The sequence below is a fragment of the Marmota marmota genome, unplaced genomic scaffold (genome assembly GCF_001458135.2).
Source record: "Marmota marmota marmota unplaced genomic scaffold, marMar, whole genome shotgun sequence".
Taxonomy (NCBI): Eukaryota; Metazoa; Chordata; class Mammalia; order Rodentia; family Sciuridae; genus Marmota; species Marmota marmota.
The window spans coordinates 38129536-38156444 of NW_025999977.1; the positions used below are offsets into that span (position 1 = coordinate 38129536).

The window sequence follows — 26909 nt, forward strand, 5'->3', positions numbered from 1 at the left end:
ATTCCAACTCCTCAAATAGGAAGTTATAAACGACCTGATGTTTCTAAACCTACAATCCCTTTCTGTTCAATTCAGGAGTCATTTATGGGTATCTACTCTGCTCTAGGGCTGGAATAAATGCTGGAGAGAATGAATGCTGAGTGAATGAGTTGTTTTTTCAGGATCAAGGGAAGAACACAGACCAGCCAGAGACATGGATACACAGTCATAATAGTGTATTAAGTTTTAGAAAATATCATACACAAAGTTATGGGCTCTAGGAAAGGAGAACAAGATACGCTTTGTTGGAGGAAGTTGGATAGGACATCCCAGAGGATCAACCCTTGGGCCTTGAGGAGTAAGTAGGAGATTTATAGATAATGAAAGAAGGGATGGCTTGCAGAGAGGCTTGGTGGCCTCAAGGAGAAGGACACCACCCTTGGTTGACAGTGGCCATCCTCTTGATTGGGGGGTAGGAGGATGTCCTACAGTAAATTGAAAGACCTGAGGGCAGGAAGGTATACAGACAACATTGCACTAGGCTAAAGGGTTTGGGATTCATTCTCTAGGCAAAACTAAGAGCCTCCTGGGAGAGGCAGTAAAGTCATTCAGCCAAAGACTAGTCATGAGATGAGCAGGACTCTGTCAGTGTGGCATCAGAATTTTCCAATTCTAAGAGACTTTCCCAGTCTACAGTTCTCTGATTCTGTAAATGATCTCAAGTCTTATTGCATATGCCATAAACAAAGAGACAGGCTCTTGATTAAAGACAATCATGTGATGGTCAGAGGTGCCAGGAAGAAGGAAGAAATTTTTAGACCAGATTTGGTCCACATCGGTCTTTTCTAGCAACCAGAAGATTTTTTGAAACAAAAGGAATCAAATAAAGAATGCAGTGTAAACATCACTAGCCACAGGGAAGAGGAGAAAGACTGTCTTTTATCTCTAAAGGAGCTAAGTCCACTCAGCCTAGAAGATTTCTGTGACAGGATTTCAAAAGACCACTGACTGGAAGCTCCAGCTCCCTGGGGTCTACTTGGAGGAGAGGGGGCAGGAGATTGGACATATGCAAATGTGCAACCTTAAACTCATAATCTAAAACCCCAGCCACAATTATAGTAGGGGCACCCATGACCTATCTGTGCCTTTTGTTTTGTTTTTGTTTGCCTTTCCATTCCATGTCCCCTAAGGACAAGAGGGGTGTCCATACTCTTATAAACCTTGCTCCACACGATGCTACATCCAGGAGGAGCTTCAAGTCTATTTCTTGACCTATTCACAGGTGTTGCAAAGGAAGAAGAATGTCTCATTTCGGAGTCCTAGGTCTCATGTTTTGTCTCATGTTCACCTGTCAATTAAAGGGTGCAGACCCATCTCTGCCACCCATTCCCAAACTAGTGACCTTCACATCTCTCATGCTCAAAGCCTCAGAATATACCAGTGAGCTTTGAGCTCCGAACCCTGAAACCTGAGGCTCTGCCTGGAGTCATTTCAGAGATTGTTCTCTAAGAGAGTGTCAGCACCCTTGGCTAGGTAGAAACACCTACTTTGCTCATGACCATCGGATTCTCAAGAATCAAGCACTTTCAATATGCCTTAGTACTTCCAAAATGTGATGTTTAATGATCTGCTTCAGGCTACTTATAAGCAGAATTTAGAGGATAGGCCTCAATTTCAGGGTGATGCTTAGTTCCCTTATTCTTTTTTTTTTCCCATTAAAGAATTATTGCATTTGTGGGTCCCCCCCCTCCACTCCCCGCCGGCTATCAATCAGTCAGTGAACATCTACCTGTTTAGGACCTACACAGTACTTAGAGAACAAAATATAGGTGATTTTATTACACATTTGTGTGACAAATGTTCCTACTCATAGAATAGACCACAAGCTTTATGAAATATGATTGAAAAGAGCCAGATAATAAAACTGAAGCATTTGTACAGATATTTTTGATTTAACTAGTTACTATGAAGAGAAGAAAGAAATCAAAATATGGAAATGTAATTTAGCACAAATTTTCTGGAGGAGGGATATTTACAGCTGAAAACGTAGACTAAACAGTGTGAGCTTAAAAGCTCCAAACGGAGGCTCCCCTGTCCCTTGAGGCCTAGTTTCACTAGCCTTGAGAAACCCAGAAAATGTCATCAGCATAAACCATCATAGGTAGAATGTTGATCAGAAAACCCTAAGCTGCATGTCATTTCCAAATTTAAATGAAACCTGGGTGGTCCTCAAGGCCCTACTAAAATCACTAGCAGAAACCTAAGACTTCTTGATAATAACTTTTGTGTCTGCATATGAGTGCATCTGTGGACTCACAGTGGCCGCCTTCTGTTTCCCTGCCACCATTAGGCTCTCTGCATAGTGACTTTGACCTTGAGAATTTGTTTCTGCGGCATTCTTGTATTTTTCACCATTGGAAGTCGCCTTGACAGCAACACAATTACTCAGGACAGTCTTGTTTGTGACAGGAGCGATTGTGATGATATCAAGGAGAGGGAACAGTTATGGAGCCCTTGCCAAAGGCCAGACATGCACTCAGCGCTTCTACGTGGGTTTCTGCTATGAATCTTCTCCAAAATTCCGTATGAGGACTTCATCCCTCTCTCTGTTTTATAGATGCTTTAAGAAACCACATATCTTGTCCTGTAGTTAAGATTGCACCAAAGACTGAGGGCAGCGGTGCCCATCTGTGATCCCAGTGGATCTGGAGGCTGAGACAGGAGGATCATGAGTTCAAAGCCAGCCTCAGCAACCCAGTGAGGCCCTAAGCGACTCATTGAGACCCTGTCTCTAAATACAAAAAAAAAAAAAAGGGCTGACGATGTGGCTCAGTGGTTAAGTGCCCCTGGGTTCAATCTCCAGTACCAAAAATAAAAATAAAAAAGATTGCACCAAAGATGATAGAGCCAGAATGTGACCCAATTGGTGATAACCACTTTAGGAGCAAAGGGAACTTCCCTTTGCCCTCTGAAGGTTCAAAAATTTAGTCTACTGAAATAAATAGATTAGCAAGAAAAAAAAGCAAATAGCTTTATTACAAGCATGAGACCATCACAGCATAGTTAGTACCCAGTAACCAAGTCAGGTTTAGCACTTATATACTCTTCTTCAAAGGGAAGGGGGACTAGAGGGATAAGAGCACTTTAGAAGAAGAGTAAGTGATTTTGTGGGGAGATGAATGGGCATGAAGAGTGGGTCAGGCTGGGCACAGTGATGCACGCCTGTAATCCCAATGACTCCAGAGGCTGAGGCAGGAGAATTGCAAATTCAAAGCCAGCCTCAGCAGTTTAGCAAGGCCCTAAGCAACTCAGTGAGACCCTCTCTCTAAATAAAATACAAAACAGGGCTGGGGATGTGGCTCAGTGGTTAAGTGCCCTGAGTTCAATCCCTGGTACCAAAAAAAAAAAAAAAAAATTCCTGAAAAGAAGTTCAACCGGGTTCCAGGTATGGCATCAACTCTAATCTTCTTGTGAGTTAATCCTCTGGAGGATCTGGCCTCTAGGTAGATAGGAGAACTGCAGAGAAAGTCTTCTTCCTGCACTTCAGGAGGGAAAGAGGGACAAGAAACAGAGGGGCAGGAGAAGATCAGAGAGACCCTGGTTCTCCTTTAGGTCCAAGCGCTCGGGTGCCACAGCTGTGGACGTGGGATGTCATTTTCTGAGGCCTCACTCCACCTATGCCACAGCACCTCCGAGGCAGGCTGTGACAGGAACCAGCTGAGCCATTGCAGGTGCAAGGCCAGGGTTTGTGTAGGGCCCATTTTGACCATATCCTTGCTCAGCAAGATGCAGCTGCCCAGGATTCCAAATTCAGCCTCTCCTGTCAGAACCCTTCAGTGTGGCATTTCACATGGGTTTGTTTTTCCTGCTCAGAATTGTACCCTTAATGCCTTGAAAAGACATTTTTTTTTCTTCCACAACCAATTTTTGTTTTCTAAAGTTCTAAATATTTAGCAGTTATCCTTTTCATTTTCTTTGGTCATAAACATCTGACCAATCTTCGGACTATTTTTTTTTTCTTCTTCATCTCTTGATTTTTGAAACTCAAAACTTTCCTGCTGTCCAAAGAAATTGACAGTCTGCCCCTGTTGGTTTACCGTTATTACCTGTGGCTATTAGGATGTAAGATGCAACATACCCACTGCATCTTTAGGCTTTTTCCACTGGGTCATTTCACCATCCACTTCTGTAGCTGTGTTTTAGTTATAGAATTTTGGAATTGAAGTCAAGGTAAATCAGATTCATTAGATTGGAACCAAGGGAGCAGGAAGAGAGGGTGGCGATGGGCACAGGTGCAAGCAGACAGTAGTTTCCACTTCTAGAAATGGACAATCAAAACGTATAAGCTGGCTGTTCCCAGTTCAGAAAACAAACAAACAACAACAACAACAACAACAACAAAAAAAAAAACAGTGGATTTAAATTTAATCCCTATAGCCCCATGATTGGTGAGATTAGTCAGAACATTTCAGCAACCTGACCTGATGTCCTAAACCAAAATGCAAATGCTCACAGAATCCTGGAAAGTGGAGTAAATGAGTGAAATGTTAAGATGCTAAGTGACCACTGAGTCCAGCCTCAGTGATGGTGGACCTTAGAGAAAGGTGAGGATGGCGGGAACTGGAGAGGCATGGCCATTAGAAGGTAGCAGATACTCAAAGCCAATCAGCTATTGCTACCAAAAATCAGGCCTAGTGTGGTCAGATTTGTGATTGTGGTTCCTTGACTTTTGGGGGGGGAAGTGGGGGGCGGGGGGAAGTGGATGGTGAAATGACCCAGTGGAACAGTCTAAAGATGGAGTTGGTATCTTGCATCTTACGTCCTAATAGCCACATGGTCCAACCCAGGGCTTTGCAAATGCAAGGTGGACGCTTGCCAGTGAGTTACATCGCAGCCTGTTTCTTAACATTAATGACTGATCCAAATTTAAAATCCATTACTGCCTAAGACTTGGACCAGACAAAAACTCATTCATGAACAATCTACTCTGAGGGCAGATTATTGGCAAACTCTTCTCTAAACCTTCTTATCCTCTACGGCTGACTACTGTTTTGCAATCTAGATCTCTTTAAAATTTAGGGCTTTGTTCTCTCTCTCTAATAGCTAAGGAAGTCCTAAAGAAATCTTAATTTAAAATACAAATTCAATGACTCCTCCCTTAGGTTTTTTCCTTTTCTTTTTTTTTGATTTAATGATTTCTATGAATATAATTACGCTTAAAATTTCCAGCCAGTGATTCATAAAGCAATTGGATCCCTTTAATGTGATTATCCTTATCAAATATTATTGAAAGTAATACTATGGAAAGCCATTATAGAATGCTCAAGTCCATAAATATAAGAAGGCAAATTGGTAAACTTTATATATAAGATTCGAGAGCATAAAGCTGCTCAAATCTTTTACATTAAAAATCAAAATTAAAAGGCAAAGAATACAGGGGAGTATTTATTTTAGCAGATATAATAGAATATAATAGCTAAAGGGTTAATAGCCTAGTTTTGAGATGTTCTTACAAATCAATGAGGAAAACACTGTGCCTCTGATAGATAACTGAACAAAAGAAATGAACAGATGATTTACAGAAGAGGAGAAACAACCAATTAAAGAACATATGGGGAAATGACTCAACCTCACTAGTAATTAAAAGCATGCAAATTGAAACAACAAATATTATATAATTCCCAGTTCAGACAAGGGTTCAATGAAACAGGTGCTGCCATGCATTACTGATAGAAAAAAAAAAATACCAAGTCTCATTGGAAAGCAGTTCGGGAGTTAATATAAATCAAGAGTTCAGTTCTGCGAAGCAATATTGAACTCTATATGCTAGACATTGAGTGTATGCAAATGACAAAGGCCCACCCCCTGTTCTTGAGGAGCGAACAAATGTCAGAGGCACCCAAAGCATGTGGCCTATGAATAATTAAGAGCCCAGCCTGAGGGTTCAGAAGGTGTTTTGGTCCATTTGTGCTGCTATACCAAAACACCCAAGGCTAAGCAATTAATAAGCAATAGAAATAGACTTCTTACAGTCCTGAAGGCTGGGAAGTCCAAGTTCAAGGTGCCAGCAGGATCGGTGTTTGGTGAGGGCTGCCCTCTGCTTCAAGGTGGTGTCATCACACTGTCGAAGGGATGGAAGGACAAAAGGAGCTAGTTCTTCCAGCTCTTTAATAAGGCACTAATCCTAAATCACTCCTCCAAAGGCCTCATCGCTTAATACCACCACAATAGAGATTACATTTCAACGTGAATTTGGTATGGGATACATTCAAACAATAGCAAAAGGTTTATTTGAACAAATGATCCTGAGCTGAATTTCAAGGGTGATTAGAATGGGGGGCACATGAAGAAGGGCCGTGGGAGAGAAGACAGAAGTTATTCTTGGCACGAGCATGGCAAAGGCATGGTGTCTATATAAAGTCTCGGAGCACCCAAAAGAATGGCTGCAGCATCAAAGGTGAGGAGGAGGAGCCAGATAGGAGGCTGGAGAGGAAGATGGTCCCGTCTGTGGTCAGGTAGAGTGAACTGCATCCCAGAGGCAGTTGGAGATAGGAGCAGGGAATGGATACAATCAGATAAGTGTTTTTAAAAATCATGCATAAGAGACATTGTGATTTATTCTTTTAATTTATAAAATAACACATGAAAACAAACAACCCAATTTAAAAATGGGTAAAAGACTTGAGCAGACATTTCTCCAATAAAGATAAACAAATGGCCAATAAGCATATATAAAAAATGTTCAGCATCACTAGTCATTAGGGAAATGCATGTCAAAAACACACTGTGCTACCACTTCACACCCATTAGGATAGCTATTATTAAAAAAAATGTAAATTAACCCATGTCAGTAAGGATGTATGTAGAAAAATTGGAATCCTTGTGCATTGTTGGTGGAAATGTACAATGATGTGCTTCTTTGGAAAACAGTCTGACAACTGCTCATTAAACACAGAATTACCATGTGACCCAGCAATTCCACTCATAGGTTTACACCCAAAAGTACTGAAAGCAGGTTCTCAAGCATGCTTGTACACCAGTGTTCATGCAGCATTATTCACAATAGTCAAAAGGTAGGGAAAAAACCCAAATGTCCATCAACAGATGAATGATAAACAAATTGTGTACGTACAACAGGATAGTATTTAGCCTTAAAAAGAAATACAATTCTGAGACATGTTTCAAAGTAATGAAGCTTGAAAACATTATGCTAAGTGAAATAAGCCAGATACAAAAGACAAAATGGTAAAATATAAAATTCACTTACTCAAGGTGAAAGGAAAGCAAGGAACCGGGAGATGGGCGAGTGAGAAATGAAACATGGAGACCAGCCAGAGATACACACGAGAGTTTATTTCTCAGAGTTGACAAATAAAGGCACATCTTTCATGGTGGAGAGAGTCAGGACAGGCTTGGATTTGGGGGCTTTTAAGGGCCAAGCTCAGGGATCAGAGCCGGGCAGGTCCTAATGCTGGAGGTTAAGGGTGGGGTTAGTATGCGGAAGTGGTGGGCCTTTCCTGGAAAGGTTTTAGGCAGGAAAATGGCGGCTGTCACTTAAGATGGCTGCTCAGATGCTAAGTAAGGACCTTACACAAGGTATCTGGGATAGGCAAATTTACAGAGACAGAAAGAAGAAGAGAGGTTACCAGGTGCTCAAGGGAGGGATAAATAGGGAGTTACCACTGAAGAGTACAAAGGGTTTGTGTGGGATGATAAAGAACCTCTAGGATTGGACTGTGGTGATAGCTGCCCACCCTTGTTCATGCCACTGATTTGTACACTTAAAATAGATAAAATGGTAAATCTTATGGAATATATATATATATATGTATATATATGTGTNATATATATATATATATATATATATATATATATATATATATATATATATATATATATCTCATGTCACAATCAGAAAGACTTTTAAAATAAGAGATGTTTTGGAAAACTATAAAGAAAAACACTCTGCCACCTGGAGTTATTCAGTTAACACTTTGGTGAATCTCCTCGCTTGTTTTCTTTTTCCACAGACAGATTCATCTATTGATTGCATTTTACAAAATTGGGGTCACACTACCCCTGCTGTTTTCTCAGTGCCCTTTCTGACCAACAGACTGAACACTGTAGGTGTTTTTACAGTGTGGTGGTTATGGATGTCAGCTCTGGAGACACACCACCAGGGCTGGTGATTTGATTCCACTGCTTATGTGGCGACTGGCTGTGTGGCCTTGAGAAGTCACCTAACCCTTAGGCTTGTTCCTTCATCAGTGCAAAGGAGATATTAACATCAAACACATAGAATATTAAGGATGAAATTAGATCCTAAATATGTATAAGCACAGTGCCTGGTACCCAACTGATACCAAATATGAAAGTCATTGTCATTCATATTTAACAATCCTCAGCTATTCTTTTTTGGGGGGAGGGGGGAGTACCAGGATGGACACTTGACCACTCAGGGGCACTTGACCACTGAGCCACACCCAGCCCTATTTTGTATTTCATTTAGAGACAGGTTTTCATTGAGTTGCTTAGGACCTCACTAAATTGCTGAGGCTGGCTTTGAACTTGTGATCCCCCAGCCTCAGCTTTCTGAGCCACTGGGATTGCAGGTGTGTGCTAATTCTCACCTATTCTTTAAAACAGTATTTTTGATGGCTTCATGGAACACTTCATTACATAGATACACCATATCTTATTTAAAGAATCTTCTATGTTGAGCATTTACCATTTCTAAATATTCGCTCACATAAATCATGCTTAAAAACTATGCCAACAAGTCTTTTTAAATAATGCTTTTCTCTACAATACATTCCTAGAAAGGGAATTAAGTCAAAGAATATGCACAGTTTGAAGTTTGTGATGCATGTAGGTGGACTAACCCTCCAGAAAGAATGAAGACTGCAACAGTCACAGAGGCAGGATAACCACTTTACCTACAAGAGCAAAAAACAGTAAAGGAACTAATCTAATTGTCTATTGTCTAAGCTCAATAAATAGTTTAAATGTGATATCGCTTATTAGAATATTATATGAATATTTATAAATATAGTTGCAAATCCTACACAAAAGCATAGAAAATGCTTATGACATAATGTAAATTGAAATAGCAAGAGAAAAAAATGTGTTTAGTAGAGTTATAAATGTTAAAACAATCCTATGCATATGGAAGAACATAAAACAAAGTTTGAATAGTGGATTTTAGATTGCTTAATCCTCTTACCATTTTTTTTTCTAAATTGTATTTAATGAATAGAGACAATGTTTACAACTAAAGGAAAAATAATTTTCTGGGACAGTATGATTTATTTCTGCATTTGAAGGCTTTTAGTTAAATTTAATTTTACATTGTAAGTAGATCTTTAAATAAGTACCTGTAATAATGAAGCCCAAATTTCAGTTTTCTGGATGAGAACTTTCCAGATACAAAGTCACCTTCTTGAGCCTTTACTATACCCTCAAAGACTGTGGAGTTGGGCATTTCTGTCATATAATGCTGGGACCAGCAGCAAGATCAGGCAGCTCTTATTCTCCAAAGGAAATGAATCTTACAGGGCTCTAGAGATACAGTTACATGCTGCTTCCCAGGGTCCAGCTGTCTGGGGAGGACCAAAATCCAGGGAAAGGCTCTTATTTGTTTAGTCATCTACATAGACCTCCAGGCTCTGGGCCCCTCAATCTGCACCACCTTGAGCTAACAGACAAGTCAATTGATCTCTGAGCCTCTGTTTTTTCATCTAAAAATGGGCACAGTAATCAAATACATACCTTGTAATGTTGTTGCAAAATCAAATGCAGTAAGACTTACAAAATGTTAGCATAGTGTTCAGACATGGCAGGCACTTGAGAAATGTTAGCAGGTGAGGGAGGCCTAGGGACATGTAGTTGTTGTAGTTTAGTTGGAAAAGACATGGACTTAGAATTAAGTGACCTGGATTGTAATAGTGGTTGAAATTCTTGCTTATCCAGTGGCCTAGGGCAAGATACTTAATCCATACAGCAGTACAGTCCAACAGAAATGGAATTTGAACAAAAAAATATTTAAAATTTTCTAGAAACCACATTGCAAAAATAGGTGTATTTAATTTTAATAATAGTTTGTTATTTAACCTAAAATATCTATCTATTATCATTTTGACAGATAAAATAAACAGATGGACTTAATTTTAATAATAGTTTGTGGTTTAAACCTAAAAAAACGTGTAATACTATCATTTTGACCCATAATCAATATCAAATTTACTAACAAAATGTGGCATATTCTTTTTTTTCTAGCCTAACTCTTTGAAATCCAGTGTGCATTCTACTGACAGCATAATTCTATTTGGAAACTACGTTTTCAACCAAAATACTTAATCTGTATTTCATAAAGTTTATATTTGAAAAATTAGACTCACATACCCAAGCTGCTCCAAATATATTTTTCTAATAATTGAACCAAATATTCATTTTTTTAAGTTAGTGAAAATTAAAGAAAGAATTCGGTTCCTCAGTCTCCTCAGCCACCTTCCAGGTACTCAGTAGTCTCACAGCTGTCCCTGGGGACAACATCTGTTTCACTGGTTTGATATAAAATGGTTTGTGTGAGAGTTTTATAAATCATAAAATGCCATCCAAAGAGATCACTTCTCCTCCCAAAGTCACCCTGCTAATGAGAGGGGGCTCGGGGGCGAGGACTGGGCCAGGTAATTCACTGCAATTTCCACACATGGTGATTTGAAATTTGAGCAATACTCATCTTGAGACCAGCTTTCGGCTTTCAATTTTTTAGAAAATGTAATGCCCAAGAAGAAATAAATTTTGTATAACACAGGACACATGAACCTCAGTGAGTGTGAGTGAGAGTGTGTACATACAGATCAGTAGCCCTATTTCACAAAGGAGAGTCACAATAAAGATACCTTTAAATTTCACCCATTTCTTCCTCCTGCTCATCTCCTCCTCCTCTTCTTCCTCTCTCCTCCTCCTTTTTTGATGCGGGACATGACCCAATAAATTGATTTCATGGTCCACTAATGGGTTACAAGCTACAATTTGAAAAACACTGGCTTAAGACTCCAAACATCCAGGCATTTAAAAAAAAATTGATTTGTTCTGTGTTGTAAGTAATAGCCCTTCTGTAGTTACCAGTCAGTTCAAAGGGGAAAAACACCCTCCCCTGGTATAAATAAGAAGTTTGACACTATTTTAGATAAGATCCAGGAAATAAATGATTTCTCCCCTTTCTTGTTCCATATCATTTCTTTATCCAGCAAATGTTTATTGAAGGAACACTGTCCCTGGTATTGTCCTAGGCATTTGTCAGCCAGCCTAAGACAGACAAGATCCCAACACTGGGCATCAGTTACAAACAATACAAGCCCCCCATAGAGTACCTTACCCGGATTAGGATCTCAGGCATTTGGTTTTTTGTAGCTAGAACATCAGAGACAGGCAATTCGGCACACTATCAGTGAATGGACTCTTAGTACTTCCCTATTCCACATGCTCATGCTCATCACTTCATGGTCACAAGATAGCTGCCACACCTCCAGGCATTATATCAAGGTTCTAGGTATGAAGAAGCAGAAAGAAGCAGAAAGGGAAAGTTTCTCCAAGACTCTCCAGCACATAGGGTCACCAATTAAAACAAGATGCCTAGTTAAATGTGAGTTTCAGATAAACAACAAATGATTATCATTAGTAGCAGTAGTAGTAGTATAAGCATGTCCCGTGTACTACCTGAGACATATTTGTTCTAAAAAGATTGCCCATTAGGCTAGGCACAGTGGTGTACGCCTGTAATCCCAGCAGCTCAGGAGGCTGAAGCAGGAGAATTGTACATTCAAAGCCAGCCTCAGCAACTTAGCAAGGCCCTAAGTAACACAGCGAGACCCTGTCTCTAAATAAAATATAAAAAAGGGCAGGGAATGTGGCTCAGTGATTAAGTGCTGCTGGGTTCAATCCCTGGCATAAAATATATGTATATATATTTTATATATATCTCATCATTTATCTGAAATTTACATTGTACAAGGTATTTTCTTTAGCTGAACCTGGCAACAGGATAAGTACAATTTTGTTTGTATTTCGCTGCCCAGAACTGTGTCACAGGCAACTCCTACCTGCAGGAAAGGCTGGTTACATTGGGTCATTTTTTTAAACTCCCAGTCTCAATAAAAGATAAGAGTAAGAAATAAGGAAGTCCCTCCAGGAGCCAAGCCAGTCACACTGCGGAATCTGCTATGGTCAGTTTCCTGCCGGCCTTTCTTGTAGACCAAGTGAGCCAGTTGGATTTTAGTCTGTGGTCAGTGGGAAGCTGCTGAGGAGTTTAAAACAAGGCGTGGCAACTCATGGCTGTAGCTGCTGTGCCCAGATGATGTGGGGGTTGGGTAAACTAGAAACCGGAAGACCAGTTAGAAGCAGCTCAGGTCTTTCTAGAACCTTTGAGAACTCAGCCTTGCTGCCATTCCATGCAGAGTCCTCGCCTTCTGGATCCTGCATTTCTTCTTCTGAACAACACAGAGGAATAGGGGCGGCTCTCAATAACCTGTCCAGCAGGCAAGCGACACGGCACACAGTGGTGCATCCTCAGCCTCCCTGGCTTCTGGGCTACATGGCTCGCTTATTACTATTTGCCCACGGTTCATGCTCCTTCTGTAGTGGGGTGTCTGAGAGCCATGGTACGTAGGACACCAGAATTTATCATTATGAGTCTAGCATCCTTTGAGAGTCCTGCAAGCAAATGGGTAAAAAAAAAAAAAAAAAANAAGGGTAAAAAAAAAAAAAAAAAAATGCTTTCTAAAATTTTTAATTTAACAAGAATCGGTGAAATGCCCAAAAATTGAACAAGTAACATGGAAGATTTTTATACTGTGACAATGTAGGACTTAGAGCAAAAGTTATAGAATCTGATTCCAGAGCTGAAAACCCAGGCAGGAAAGGGAAAATTCCATCTTGGGATTCTTTCTCTCCAAAATGGATTTTGTCCTTCAGAAGCGACTCTGTCCCCTGACTCCCTCCCTGTCCACCCTCCTCCTCCTGCAGCAGGTACTGTTCTCTCTCCTTCCTCCCGTTTCTCATTGAATTAAATCAGTTGTTTCTTTTTCATTTTATTCCCCTTTCTCTCTCTCGTCAGATCAAGTGCTTTTCTATTTTCCTCGAGGATTACCAAAATGAGTTCTTAGGGAGAAAAAGGTTTCTCAGCATTTTAGCTTCTGTTTCCTCCTATTTATTTGGTTTGCTTTTTATTATCTTTTTCTGCTGACATCCCAGGACACATATTCAGAATGTAGAGATCATTGGCTTTCCCCCGTCTTCCTAAATGTAAATCTGTCGCTTTAAGAACACCACCTATGTGTCTCCCCTGAGCATACTTTTTCTTTTTTAATAGGGTCACAGATTGAAATGGAGAGTTATAAAAACATATCCCACATAAATGTCCACAGGATCCCATCCACACATATGCATGTATGTATCTACATATGTGCACACACAAAACGCATTGCTACATATGCAAGCATAAATAGCTCTGATCATTTCTAGGGTACTTTTGCTTCAGTTATCTTGGGCCTGAGAGGTTATTTTGCATTTTGAGTTTATAGAATTCCACTAAATGTGCAAATATATCAATATTTCTAGACTACAACTGAATTCATTGTGTTAAGATTAATAACACTATCAGGAAAACTCAACTCCTTCCCCCTCTCCCCTTCCTTAATGAACACACTGTTTTTTTCTAATCATTTGATCTCAAAAACTGACAGTATTTCTCTTCCAAATGCTTCCAAATTAAGGTGCAGAAAAGCAATACATTTGTGCCCTGGTAGTAGAGGATAGCAGAGCTGATTTCAAATATATCACATTGAGACAGAGTAAGACACCAAACGTGCCCAAAGGCCTGGTCCTAGCTCAATTCAGCCACTTGCTGTGGAAGTAAATCTCTTTACATTGCTGGGCTGTTTCCTCACCTGCAGGTGAAAGATTGGGCTGAATGATTTCCAAAAGCCCCTGCATCTTTGACATTCTGTATTTCTGTTACCTCATTATTAAGGCAAAGCATGCCTACTTTGTCTTCTAAATTTCAGAATTCTGCTTTAAAAACTTTGCATGAGTCAAGACTACATAGAGTAATAGAATTCAAATTTGAAAAATAAACAATAAGGGGACTCCTCAGTGGTTCCATTGGCTTTGGCCAATTTATAAGACCACATGAACAGAAAAGACCCTCAAATACTGCCCAGCTATCATGGGGCTACCCTAAGCCTCTGAGAGTGAATTAGAACGGAGGATGGATCCTCCCTCTGAATATCGCCTGTCCGAGCCTTCATCTGTGACCTCTGAGCACAGTCAGGCTGAAGAGCTGCTCAGCCGCTGGGCCTGAGCCTCAGAGCTATGGAAGTGCCGAGAAAGGAAAAAGATGTCTGGTGTCAGCGGAGCCCACAGGGCATTTGACCAAGGACATCGCTGTAGATTCCTATCACACACTGGCAGATACCCAGTATTCTCCCCCACAGGGATTCTGAAAACCTTGCTCCAAATCCCAGATCCACCACTGACATGCAATGTGACCTTGAGCAAGTCCTGAGACCCTTTGCTGTTTGGTTTCTCCCCAGTGCAACAAGCAATTAAGTTATGTGATCACCATGTTTATTTTTATCTGTGACATTCTCCAAGTCAGATATGAAATGTGGTAGCAGTGTTTTTAAGTCTCCTCAGAGAGAGCAGAGCAATAATTCAAAAGAACTTTTCCAAAAGCATGATTGTGACACAGAAGCTTGGATCCTGATGAGAGGAAAGCACGAAAATCAGAGAAGATGAGTTGGCTTCGATAGAGATACATGATGCAGATTTCGATATAGATATATTATTTTCCTCTGTTTTGCCTTCTTTTTCCTCTATTACTTTCCATAAATGGTTTCTGGGACAAAAATAGTCTGGAGGAGTGTTTTTAAAGTATTTTCCATGGTACACAACACATAATGGCAAAAGGGTTCCATGCACCCAGGAGTTTGGGCAATACCTCACTCGATGTTCCTCCCCTGAAGAGTCACAGCTCTTATTGGCATAAAAAGCCTCTTTACTTCTGGTGACCCCAGAAATCTTCACACTGATTTGATCACAGAGCTTTCTCACAATTTCAATTAACACATGTTGGCTGTTGTTCCATGGAAGGTTCTCTGGGTCCTGTGCCAGGGCTCCCGCTGCTGGCATGGCCATGTTCACTGTCCTGTGTCTCCAGTGTGCATTGGTGTGAGGCCAGTGCACATCACATAGCACTTCCATCCATCTTCCAACCCATTAAACCTCCACCGTGCCAGTTCCCACCTAACATGAACAGTATCATGATCAACTGAATGAGTAATACCTTGTAATAATGATTTAATCATTTATTGCACTGTGGACAATTAGCCAATGATGCCAGGATTGTGTTTTATTGATTGAGATGGAAATCCATCCATCCATGAATTAGTTTATTCGTGTTCTCACTCAAAGAATGTGATTAAGAGGCAGTAAGGTGGATTGAGCATACATTTGTCTCCTCTCCTGGAAAGCCTACTGAAGGTCCATTAAAGAAGTCAACAGAGGAATAAATTCTGAATAACAAACAGAACAGGAGAGGAGGCGGGAATTATTTCTCATGCACAAAGGGAGACAGAAGTTGTCCATGGAGGAAATAAAGTGGACATAGCCCAGAATGTGCAAAGGGGGTTAGAGCAGGAGGGAGCCCACCTGCTGAGGGCTCACCTGGAAAGAAGTGTGAGCATGAAGAAGAAGAATGAAAGTTTCTCTGGTTAACTGTGATGGCCTCTACCCACTTTTTGATCTTTTTTTTTTTTTTTTCCAGAGCAGAAGGGAGCACAATGCTTAACCATAGGAGATTTTTTTTTTTTTTAAAGTGAAGTGAGAGAACCAGATCAGCCAATGGGAGTGTTCATGCCCAGACTGACATCCTTCATGTCTCTGGGATCAGGCACCTGCCCCTAAACACTTGCCATTAGGCAAATTCTGACATAAAGAACAAGGAGCGTCCCGTCTATTCCATATAGTTCCTAACAGGCTTCCTAGTCTCCTGTTTAAACCTCAGGGGCTGAGCAAAGATTGTTCCCTATACAACCAACCCAGCTGCATGAGAAAGAAAGAAAGATGCAGAAAACAAAGATAAATCACATAACAAAAGTTAACTCAAAAGATAAAATGCTTCAGAAAGATTCAAGACGGAGAATATGGGGAATTAAATTATCAGAGAAATTTAAAAAAAAAAAATTTGCCCAGAGATTTAAAGAGTCCATCAAATGCCACCAGATCTATATTCATTGAATGAAATTTCAGAACTTTGAAGAAAGATTCTCCAAATGCCCAAAGAGAAAAAACCAGATCAGCTACAAAGAAATTACAAATAAAACCAGTATCAGACTTCTCCTTGATCTCACTGTTACTAGGAAACATTGAAGTGAGGCCTTTATAGTGCTGTGGCAAAATTTCTAAACTAGAAACCGTAGCCAGGAAAGCTATCAACCCAGTGTGATGGTGGGGAAAAAAAATATATGTCAGATATTCAAAGATTCACACACAAAAAATTCACTCTGAGGATGTCTCCTGAGGATGATAGACTAATATAAAAGCCCAAGTGAAAAGAAATTTCAGAATAGTAGCTGTATTAAAGACCCACAAAACAACTGGTATGAATTAAAAGAGGACATCAGCGTCTTCAAGGAGACGGGATGGTTTTTCAAGGAACACATCCAGTGTCAGTGATATGATGAGAACAGATATAAAATAAATGAAAGAAAGAAAGGAATTAGACATGCCCACTGTGTATATGGGGAAACCCACCCAAATAAGTCCTCATGCAAACATAAGGCAAATTAAAATGCACCGCAATTTTAACACGCAGCAATGTAATACTGAGAGAGAAGGAGGGAGAGACTTCATCTGATCCTGGTGACTCTGGAAGCATTCTCCTTGGAGTGGGGTGTAGTTTTGGGACCTATAGAGAAAACTGTAAATATAACTCTTATTCACTGCAGTGAAAAAAATATATAGTCATCAGTATAAAAGGGCTGTTTATTGATTTTCAATGTTCAGCATCAACCTGCAAACAGAACACAAAAGCCTTACTCATTCTTACACAACCTTGACAAGGTAAATAAAAAGTGCAGCAGGCTCGGGTGGTTGCATATGGCAGGAGAGAAGTACAAGAAAGGGCAAGAAGGACAATAACCCCGTCTCACAGCCAGGACCTGGGCCAGGATTTGGAACAAGCCATGAATGTCCTAGGTAAGGTTAAATAGGAAAACAATAAAAAGAGGGAACGGTGATTTTAAAACCTAGGAAAATCTTAAAAATCGAAATTAGAAGGGGGTAGTGTCATTTTCCTTTTTGCATCATCAACGTAAATTGTCTCTGGTTCTTATTCCCCCAAAGAACATGATCTTCATATTTAGAATTGTGAAGGTAGTCACCGAAAGAAATTAGAAATTACTTCAAAATATTCCTTCCAGTATTTGGGACTTGGTTGGGAAGAGAGGAGTTTGGAGACAGTTCTTTAAAAATGATTATTATGAGCTATTCTTCTCTATTTGATTCGTTGTCATGTGTATATATTATTTCGATTTTGAAGATCCTTGAACATTGGCCACATGGCAAGCATTGTGTTAAATACCAGACAGTTAAAGGTGACACCCGCCTTGCAGCAGAAACAGCTACAGAAACAAAAAAAATGACCAGGACAAGGAAACCTTACTAGGTTGGGTTCGCGTAAACTGGGAGAAAGCAAGACAGAGCAGGGAACGGCGGCAGTTTGCTTCTCCACAGGAAAGTACATGGTATGTTTGGCCAATTGATTGAAACTGTTGGTATAGAACCCTCAGAGAGATGAATTAAAAGAAGTGTTTAGGGCTTAGAGGCTTGGAGACTTGCCTTGGTTCCTTCACATAGATAACATTGTGGTCAGGCAGATAGAATTACTGACAGTTTGGAACTGCAAGAATCCTTAGAGAGACTCTATCCAATCTTGCATTTTATAAACAAAGGAAACTTGATAGTGGCGGAGCAAGGGCTGAATATCAGTCCTTCTGCTTCTGAGTTTGGTGCTCGATCAAAAGAGTTCCAGACTAAGACATTCCTCCAACAGGACATTGGTATTAGTCACATGTCTACCATGGGCCAGGCACTGTGCTGGCTTCTTGGTACATGCTCCTTAAGTTAACTCACAGCAGTCATAGAAGGTAGCCATATAAGGTAGACTATACCTACATTAAATTTGATCGAACTAAGATTTAGAAAGCTTAAATCATTTGTCTAAGTCCTATAGGACTGCAGAAAGACAGAGCCTGAATCTGAAAGACCTTATCTAACCTCTAGGTTCGTGGCCCTTGGCTGTAGGCTGGTGGTATATACCCTGCTGGTTGAGATGAGAGCAATATGTCCTTGTATTGTGACCAGAGGTAGAAATAATAGCTAGCTCATGCTTAATCATGGAACATATCAATGCAATCCAGTAATACAGGGAAATACCCATCCCAGCACCGAGCAAGCAAGTCTCTCTGATCTGCCTCTCCACTCCCCCATGACCATCCTGGGTGAAGGTCTGGGTGCTGCCAGGCGATCCTTCTTAATTAGAAGGGACCCCAGGAGTCTTTGCACAGCCCCAAGCTATTCCGAGCAAAATAAACAGGAAACGGAAAAGAGGGAGAGGAGAGATAAATCCTCACTGACTCTAAAAGATTTATACTGACAATATCCCAAGGAGCTTATGAAATGTATTTTTTTCCTTTTTTTTCTTTTGGTGGAGGAAAACTGCTGATGAAAAGATAGCTCTCAACTATAGAGTTTCATTGAGAGTGAAAATACTTTAAGCTCAGTCTTTTATTGATAGTCCAGTTGCACAAAATAAAATTCATATAAACATCATCTCACATATTAGAACTGGAAAAATAATCCATCTTCCAGTCAGCTTTGAAAGAGTCCCATTATTGAGGTACTGCATTACTGAATTATAGAGACAGAATTTACATGCTTCCCACACCTTGGAATGAGGAGCATGAACACAGGAGGAGCTTCAAGCCTCAACACGCCAGCACCTTCAGCCTGATTGTTGAGGTCCTTTTGTGTGCTATGTGCACATCCATGCATGCTTGTCTTCTTCCTGAGATAAATGGAGGAACCCCCTTCATGTAGTCCACATTCTTTCTTTCAGCTACTCAAATAACTGCTGATTTCAACCCGAATTTCTACCAACTTGAAATTATTAGGGCCAAGTCTCAGTCTAGGGTATATCTGTTGCTCTCTTATGTGTAAATGACCACACAGGGCTTGGGACAGGACATCCTAACTTCATACCATAGCCCCAAAGAGTCCCGAGCAAGACTGTGCTACCAGAGATTCTCCAGGACCCTCACCTGCTCTGGACAGAGCAGAAAGGGAAACCCCAGTCATTGCCAGAAGCCATCGTCCAGCATGGCACGTTTCCTTATAACAGAAACACACCAAATCTCTGAGATTTGCTTTTAGTCACACCTTTGTCCTCCTGTGGACTGGTGGTAGAGGACGAAGTTGGGTAGATTATCTCTCCTCTTCTCCCCCGCTTCAGATCAGTCCTCTCTGATTATATCACCCTCCTGCTCAGAATTTGGGGCTCCCTATAATCCACAAATAAAATGGAAATCTTCATCCGGGAATGACATGTTCTCTGTTCTGTTCCCACCACCTACCACCCCAGGCTTTCTCACTTCCCACTCTTCTCTCCACGTGTCCCCCTCTGCAGCAGAGCATTCTCTACCTTTATGTCTGTACCCCTCCTCTTCCCCTCCACTTGTGCATGCTGGTTCTGCCAATTTTTCTGTTTTCCTTCCCCTCTGAGATCTTGCTTGAAGGTCTTTTCTTGCTGAGTCTTACCACCTGGACTTGGGTTTCCTTCCTGGCACCTCCCAAGGTGTTTTAGCCACCTTTGTGTGATGACTTTATAATCTCTAATTCTGAGTACAGTTCTTGCAGCCATCTCTTGACCCCTACCAGACCTAGAGTCCCTTGAAGTCCAGAACTGTGACTGCTTCATATCTGTTTTCCCATAGCAGAGCCTGTGCCTGAATGTTTGCTCAAAATAGGCATCCAATAAAAGGATTGTGAGAGCATAAAGATTAAGGCAGAGAGTGAATATGAATTCTGTCCAGGGTCCATCTGCTCTTGTTTCTCCCTAACTGTTCCTCTGAGTTTCTGAGTTTCACACCCTGGACCCAAGATATCATGGTCATATTTTAGGGGAAAGGACACAGTGTAATGATGAGGAAGACACCGGGGAAAGAACACTGCTCAGAATTCCAGAGACCTGGCATCTGGTCTTGACTTTTACAATAAGACTTCAGACAAATCGTTGCCCTGTTTTGAGTCTCCAGTCTGCCTCTCTAGAAATGCAAAGGGTTGTGTTCTATGATCTTTGCACTTCTAAGTCTGTGTCTTTAATCTCTTTCTTTCCTCTGTGCCCATGACAAGAACACCACCTTCCAATACCCCCAACACACACATGCACACACTGTAAATTAGGGATAGAATAAACCTTATTTACTGAGAGCATTTTTCAAATGCCCCTAAGCTATGTTGAAACTTCTCAACAGGTACAGAGAACCAACCCCAGCCCCTGGGTCCCAGAAACAGTCTTGTGCTCATCTTATCTTGATCCTAACCGGAGGTCACTTAGACCTACTCTGACACAATACCTTCTTCTTGGACAATGCCATGCTTCTGGCACAAATCCCTCTTTTGTCTGCATCACTCTTTGCCACAGGCTGTGAGGTCATTTGCTCGAATGGTAAATTGGGTTGTCTGTAGAAGAAAACCTCCGAATTGCATGGGACAGTGGTTTAAGAAGGCTGAGCGCTCATTAGCTGTTTTCCACTGGAGAAGGAGGGGATTACATGGAATAGATTTCCACTGCCGCAGAAGCAGAATCTATTGGTCCAAACCTTCCCTGTAGAAGTGGAGCAAGTAAAATTAACGCTTCAGAAGGAATGTCTGAAACAAGTGCACGGCGCTCTGCTGCTCTGCTGATGGTAATCTCTACAAATGTAGGTTTGTGGAGGTCATTTGGCCTGTGCCACTGGAACCAGGGTTGGCTTGTCCCACAGGAAAACTTGGCTACAGGCACAGCACTGGGGGGATTTGTAGGGAAACCAGTTACAAATCCACATGACTCATAGACACAGAACTGAAAGGGATCTTAAGAGATTATTGAGTTCGGCCAACATTTTTCACCCCATCTTATAAACAAGGAAACTGAAACCTGAGAAAGTAAATGCATTGCCCTAGATCACTCAGCCAGTAAGGGAAGGAGCAGGAGTTCTTTGAAAGACATGTTTTGTTCCTGTTTCACAGATGAAAAACTTGAAGACATAGAGCTAGTAAGTAGCAGAGCTGAGGTTAGACCCTCAACCTGACTCGTTTTAAAGCCTACTGAGGAAATTGCTGTCCCACTACATCAGGTCACAATAGTTGCAAAAAAAAAAAAAGAAAAGAAAAGAAATCAGCAAAGAAAGGAGAGAGCAGTGTGTGCAAAGAAGGTGAGAAAGATCTCTAGCATCTCTGACGCTGGATGCTTTTGATCTCTGGGTCCTCCCACAGAGCTGCTGTTGGTTCTTCTGCTTGGAAACATCTGCAGATTCACTTTTCCTGTCTCTTTCCAGGCTCCTTCCTCCTCCTCAACACCTCAGCAGACTCCAAGCACACCATCCTGAGCCCCTGGATGAGGAGCAGCAGTGAGCACTGCACGCTGGCTGTCTCGGTGCACAGGCACCTGCAGCCATCTGGGAGGTATGTCGCCCAGCTGCTGCCCCACAATGAGGCTGGAAGAGAGATTCTTCTGGTACCCACTCCTGGGAAGCATGGGTAAGTCCTTCCACTGTCCCAAACTGATTTTATAAAAGGCAATTTGGTTTTTGGCTGCAAATTTCCAGACTCAGTGACATCTACTTAAAACTCACAATTGTCCTTTAATAGGTAGGTCCAGATTGAACCATTACTGCTAATATCCCCTGGGTAATGTCTTAGGCATTGATCTGTGGGTCCCCCTGACCGCCCTGGCTAGTGGTCCTTCCAGAGGCCAGAGGACCAGCTGTCAGAGTGGCCATTTAATGTGTAGATGTTAAAGATATTCATTTCCCAAAGCCCAGATGGAGCCAAGAAGAAAATGGCTAAAGAGAATGTTAAATGGCTGAAATTAAAATAATTTAATATGCTAGGAACTGGGTTTTACCAGCAGAACTTGGACAGGAAGGGAAAAGAAAGACTACTGTGGCCACCCAAGAGGTCCTACAGGGGTGTAGGAGAATTAGTTAGAGATAGCACACCAGCACCGATTCAGTAGAGATTTGAACAGAGCTTTGTACTAGAACCTCTGAGGCACACACAACCCTAAAGTTACACCCAGTGCCTATGACAGCAAAATCCTCTGATCTCTCTGGAGGTCTCACTTTCTCAGAGATCTATCAGATCTCTACAGGGAGTGACATGGAAAATCAAACTCCATTCATTTCATAATTATAAATACCATCTAAGTCTCCAGCTTCCAGGGGCCCCAAATTTGATAACTGTGTAATCAAATGGTAAAGGATCCTTCTTTGTGACATGTCTATAGGAGGAAGAGCCCAGATTTGTAGTTCTACTTAGACTTGGCTTCATTCTTTAAAAAAATATCTTTTCAGAGGCGTCCCAGCTCAATAATGACTGTTACCCATCCTCCATTCTCCTGGTGTGCAGGAGGAGGGGAGTCCAGCCTATTGCTTTGCCAATAAGGCCATGTGATCTTCTTGGGAGTTTCTTGGCAGTCTGCTCCCCACTCCCCACCACTGACCTGTCTATTCAGTTGTGCTTGGAAGAACTACAAGGGACTGAAATCCCAGCAGGAAGGACATTTTGGTGTCAGGAAGGATGTTCTCCTCATACCTAAATTCACATCCTTCCTCTTGCCTTTGAAATACCTCTTTGCCCGGGGAAAAGTGCCTCTTGCTCTATAAACCAGCAATCAGAAGTGCCAGGTAGCTGGGCTCCCCACTGTTTTGGATGTGCTGTTCTCTGATGCTTTCCAGTGAGAAACCCACGGGCAGGGCCTGCAGTGGCCTCTGCTGTGGTCCCATCCTAAAGGTATTTGCCCAGCTTCAAGAGCTGTGTGTTGACTTCTGCACTCCTAGTTCCCTCGCCACCCAGCCAAGCAGAGACAGGAAGCACTGGCTGTTCCAGGCTGCTGTTCTAGGCTGCTGAGCCTGCAGACAGTCCTTTGTGGTGTTGTGTGGGTGAGACAGGGAATTACTGATGTCACAGGGTGAGCGGAGTTACAGACCACCCTGAAAGGCAGGCTGAGAATGTCCAGGAGTGTGAGAGGAGCTGTGCCAGGACATTTCAGCACCTTCTGAACGGCAGTGCCATTCTGTGCAGCAGTCAGGGAGAGAGTAGCTCCTTCTTGGGTATAACTAGCCATAGGGTCTTGCAAAGGGTTTTCTCCTCTTTATCTTCCTGCACTGATAACTATTAGATAGACCCCATTTATCATATGAGAAAACTGAGAAATAGATAGTGCCATGGTCCAAACTGGATTCTGGGTCTCTTCTCTTTTCATTTGTGGTATTTTCAGACAAATTAAAACCTCTCAGCAGGATGAGCCCAGGGGCATGTGGCACTAGTGCCTTTGGGTACTACCTTCCCTCCACAGGTGGTGAGAACTAGGAGACTTCTCCACCATGGTATAAGCAGGCCATGAACTTCACAATGAGGCTGCCATGGCCACCAGCCTCAGGGTCCACCTGGCTGGCCAGTGAATCCTCTTCCTGAGGTGACTTTTCCATTATCACAGGGGCTGGCCTGCCCTCTGGAGGGTGTCAGTTGATGCAGGAGAGAGGGAGCAGGATTACACTGGGGTGAATCCAGGGACCCAGGGCTTTACCTGGGGCTGCCAAGACTTCTACAGGCGCTTTGTCATAGGCCCAGGCTCTCGAATCTCAAGTACAGAGATGTTCTCCCCTAACTCTGGCAGACCCATCGTGGAGTTTAGTGAGCAGGAATGATTCCAAATTCAAATTAAAGATCAATGTGGCGAGGGTGGAAGGTGGCTGCTGCAGGGATAATCAATAGCCTGCTCACTGCATCGAGGATCTCTGCTCCCCTGGGCATCTTGGCAAGCGGCAAGACACGAGGCACTTACCCAGCAAATCAAAGAGCTCTGGGTATTTGTATAAAGTTAGACCAGGCTTATTTTAGCCTCATGTTGTTGACATTTGGGGCAGAACAATTCCTTTGTCGCGGGCTGTCCTGTGCAGATTCGCCTAACATTCCAGGTTTCCATCCAACTGGATGCCAACAGCACCTCTCCCAGGTGTGACAATCAAAAACACCTCCAGGCATTGTCAGATGTCCCCTGAGGGGCAAAATCACCCCGTGGAGAACCACTGAGTTAGATGGAACATTTTAGAGCTGGGAAGAACAATGGAATTTGCCTGGTTCATTCTTCTCAGTTTATAAGTGTAGGGACTAAGGACCAGGAGGGGTAGGGGCTTGCTCCGAGTCCCATTATAAGTCTCATTTTTTGGTAGCTGAGTGCCTGGAGTCTTACATTTGTGTTTATGTGCCAATCACTGTAGTAGGTGCTGGATTACAAAGACACATAAGGCCCAGGCCCTACCCTTGGGCAATAATATCCATTGCTGACATTTATTTAGCACTTCCTAGATGCATTGCCGCCTGCTGCTGTGCACATTAGATGCTTTTTCTTATTTAAGAGTCACATCACAATGAACTAGATTATTATTACCCATTTTACACATGGGGAAGCTCAGTGAGTCCAAATAACCTACCCAAGGTCACAAGTTAGACAGGCTGGAGGGGTTCAGGACCAGCCAACCAAACTTCAGACTAATTTTACACATTGCTATAAGAGCCAAATTAGGCCATTGTAGTATAGCAGAAAAAAAATCATAGCAGAAAATATGAATAGAAAGTCCTAAATCTAAATCTTAACTCACTGTTCAGTTGTCAGTTCAATAAATAATCATTTATTGAGGACTTTCTATTTGCTAGGACAATAGAGGTGCCAGGTATACAAAAGGTCAACCCCTCTATCAAGATTGTTCTGTGGCTTTAGGCAAACCCCATTCCCTCTAAAGCCTCAATTTCCCTGACTGTAAAGTGAGAATAACGATGCTGGCCCTGCCCCCATACTATTATGGGATCAATGTAATAAAGGATAAATAATTTTGCACAGTCCAAGTATAATGCAGACATACAAGGAGCTGTTATTGAAGATTCTAATGGGCTTTGCTCTGCTTAGACTTTGTGATCATGAGGGACTGAGATTTCTCTGCTTTCTGATTATAAGTCACTGCCAGCATACAGAATCCAGTGGTTTCCCTCAGTCAAAACTCACTCCCTTTAATGTCAGCGATGACCTCAGCAGCATGATGCTCAGAGCAGCAAGGGGGACACAGTGATATCCTGGTGATGTTGACTGTGATGATTCCAAGTGGTGCTGGCTTCCTCTCATAACAGGAAATGGTGGTTTGGGGACCAGTCATTAGACAGCAGCACTCAGTGTTTGTAGTTGGAAGGGAGGAAGTTGTAATAGGAAAGCCATCAGGGGAGATCCTGACTCAGAGGAGTGGGCTGAGGAATGCCAAGTCAGACGCAACCAAGTCCCCAGAAACTCCTGAGTCGTGAGCTTGCTGGGGCGACTCTGGGAGCAGCAGCAGGGAAAGGCAGGCCGGGGGACACAGCAGCTACTCCCTTCCAAGTGGCCTGGAAAGCAGCACAGGGTACGGGGTCTAATGATTCACAGAGTATGAGCAACTGTGTCTGCCAAGGCGGGATGGCTTCAGCAGGCTGCTCCCAGGGGACAGGAAGACTGAGCCGAGTGCTCACTCTGAGCACTGTTCATCGGCCTCACCAAGTGCTGAGCCTGCTCATCGGCCCCACCAGAAGGACTGGAGAAGCAAGGAAACAGAAAGCAGGGCTGTCAGTCAGCCCAGACCTGGCTGGCCACACTGTCAAACAGGCATAGGACATCATAGCTAGAAATGAGTGGCCACAAAGTCCCCATGAATTGAATGAATGTGATAATACCTATTTAATATGGTGAGATGTAAGATGGCAGAAGGAAAATGGCTCACATTATGCCCGACGAGCAGGTGCTTAATAAATGCTACATCCTTTTCAGTTCATATATTCTTTTCACAACCGTGGACTGAGTGCCTTCCATGGAATAGGTGCCAAAAGATGACACAGCTGAAACATGGTCACAGCTTTCAAAGAGCATCCGGTCCATTAGGGAAGACACAGCAAAATAGCAATAGCACATGCTCATGCTGATGTTTTTAAATGGAGGCCCAGAAATATTAAGACGTTGAGCTAAGATCAGCAGCAGGCACCACGAGCATGGGTAGCCTAGCTCCAGCCTCTGCCAAGTGAGTGGCCACTGCACCAAGCTGCCATCCTCATATGCTTTAGAAAGATCAATCCAGGGGTGATTGGCTGTGTGACATCGGTGCCCTTCTGAGTGCAAGCTTGAGGGTTGATGTTTGGGACCATCTAAGCACGTGGCTTTCTCCTGCAGCTGGGGGTATCTGGGGACTTTATTATGTGTGACCAGAACCACACAGTGTGTGGTGGGAAGAACTGGGTCCTGAGGGGACAGAAGTTGCCAACCGCTCAAATTACTAATATTCAAACAAGATGCTTTATATCTAAAGGATTTGGTGGCACTTGTGCTGCAGCCATCTGTCCCAAGTGAATAAAAACCTGGGTCTGGGCTGGGAACCCACGTAGCTGTCAACCCTTATTTAAACCAGTCAGTTCTGACCAAAGATGGGGCTTTATAACCAGCAACAATGCTAATGGGAGGCGTGCCAGCGTAATGTCATCCAAACAGAGATCCATCTGTGGGTGGCAGGAGGTGCGGTTTGAGTCTTGACTTC

The 26909-nt window shown here is 42.3% G+C and overlaps 1 protein-coding gene across 1 annotated transcript in view; it reads left to right on the forward strand.

The window, feature by feature from the left end:
- The window catches only part of Alk (ALK receptor tyrosine kinase), a 647823-nt gene that overhangs the window by 320155 nt on the left and 300759 nt on the right, over positions 1 to 26909 (forward strand). Inside the window, exon 5 of the mRNA XM_015479804.2 lies at positions 21639 to 21840. Coding sequence (XP_015335290.1) covers positions 21639 to 21840 — 202 coding nt within the window. The remainder of the gene's footprint in view (positions 1 to 21638; positions 21841 to 26909) is intronic.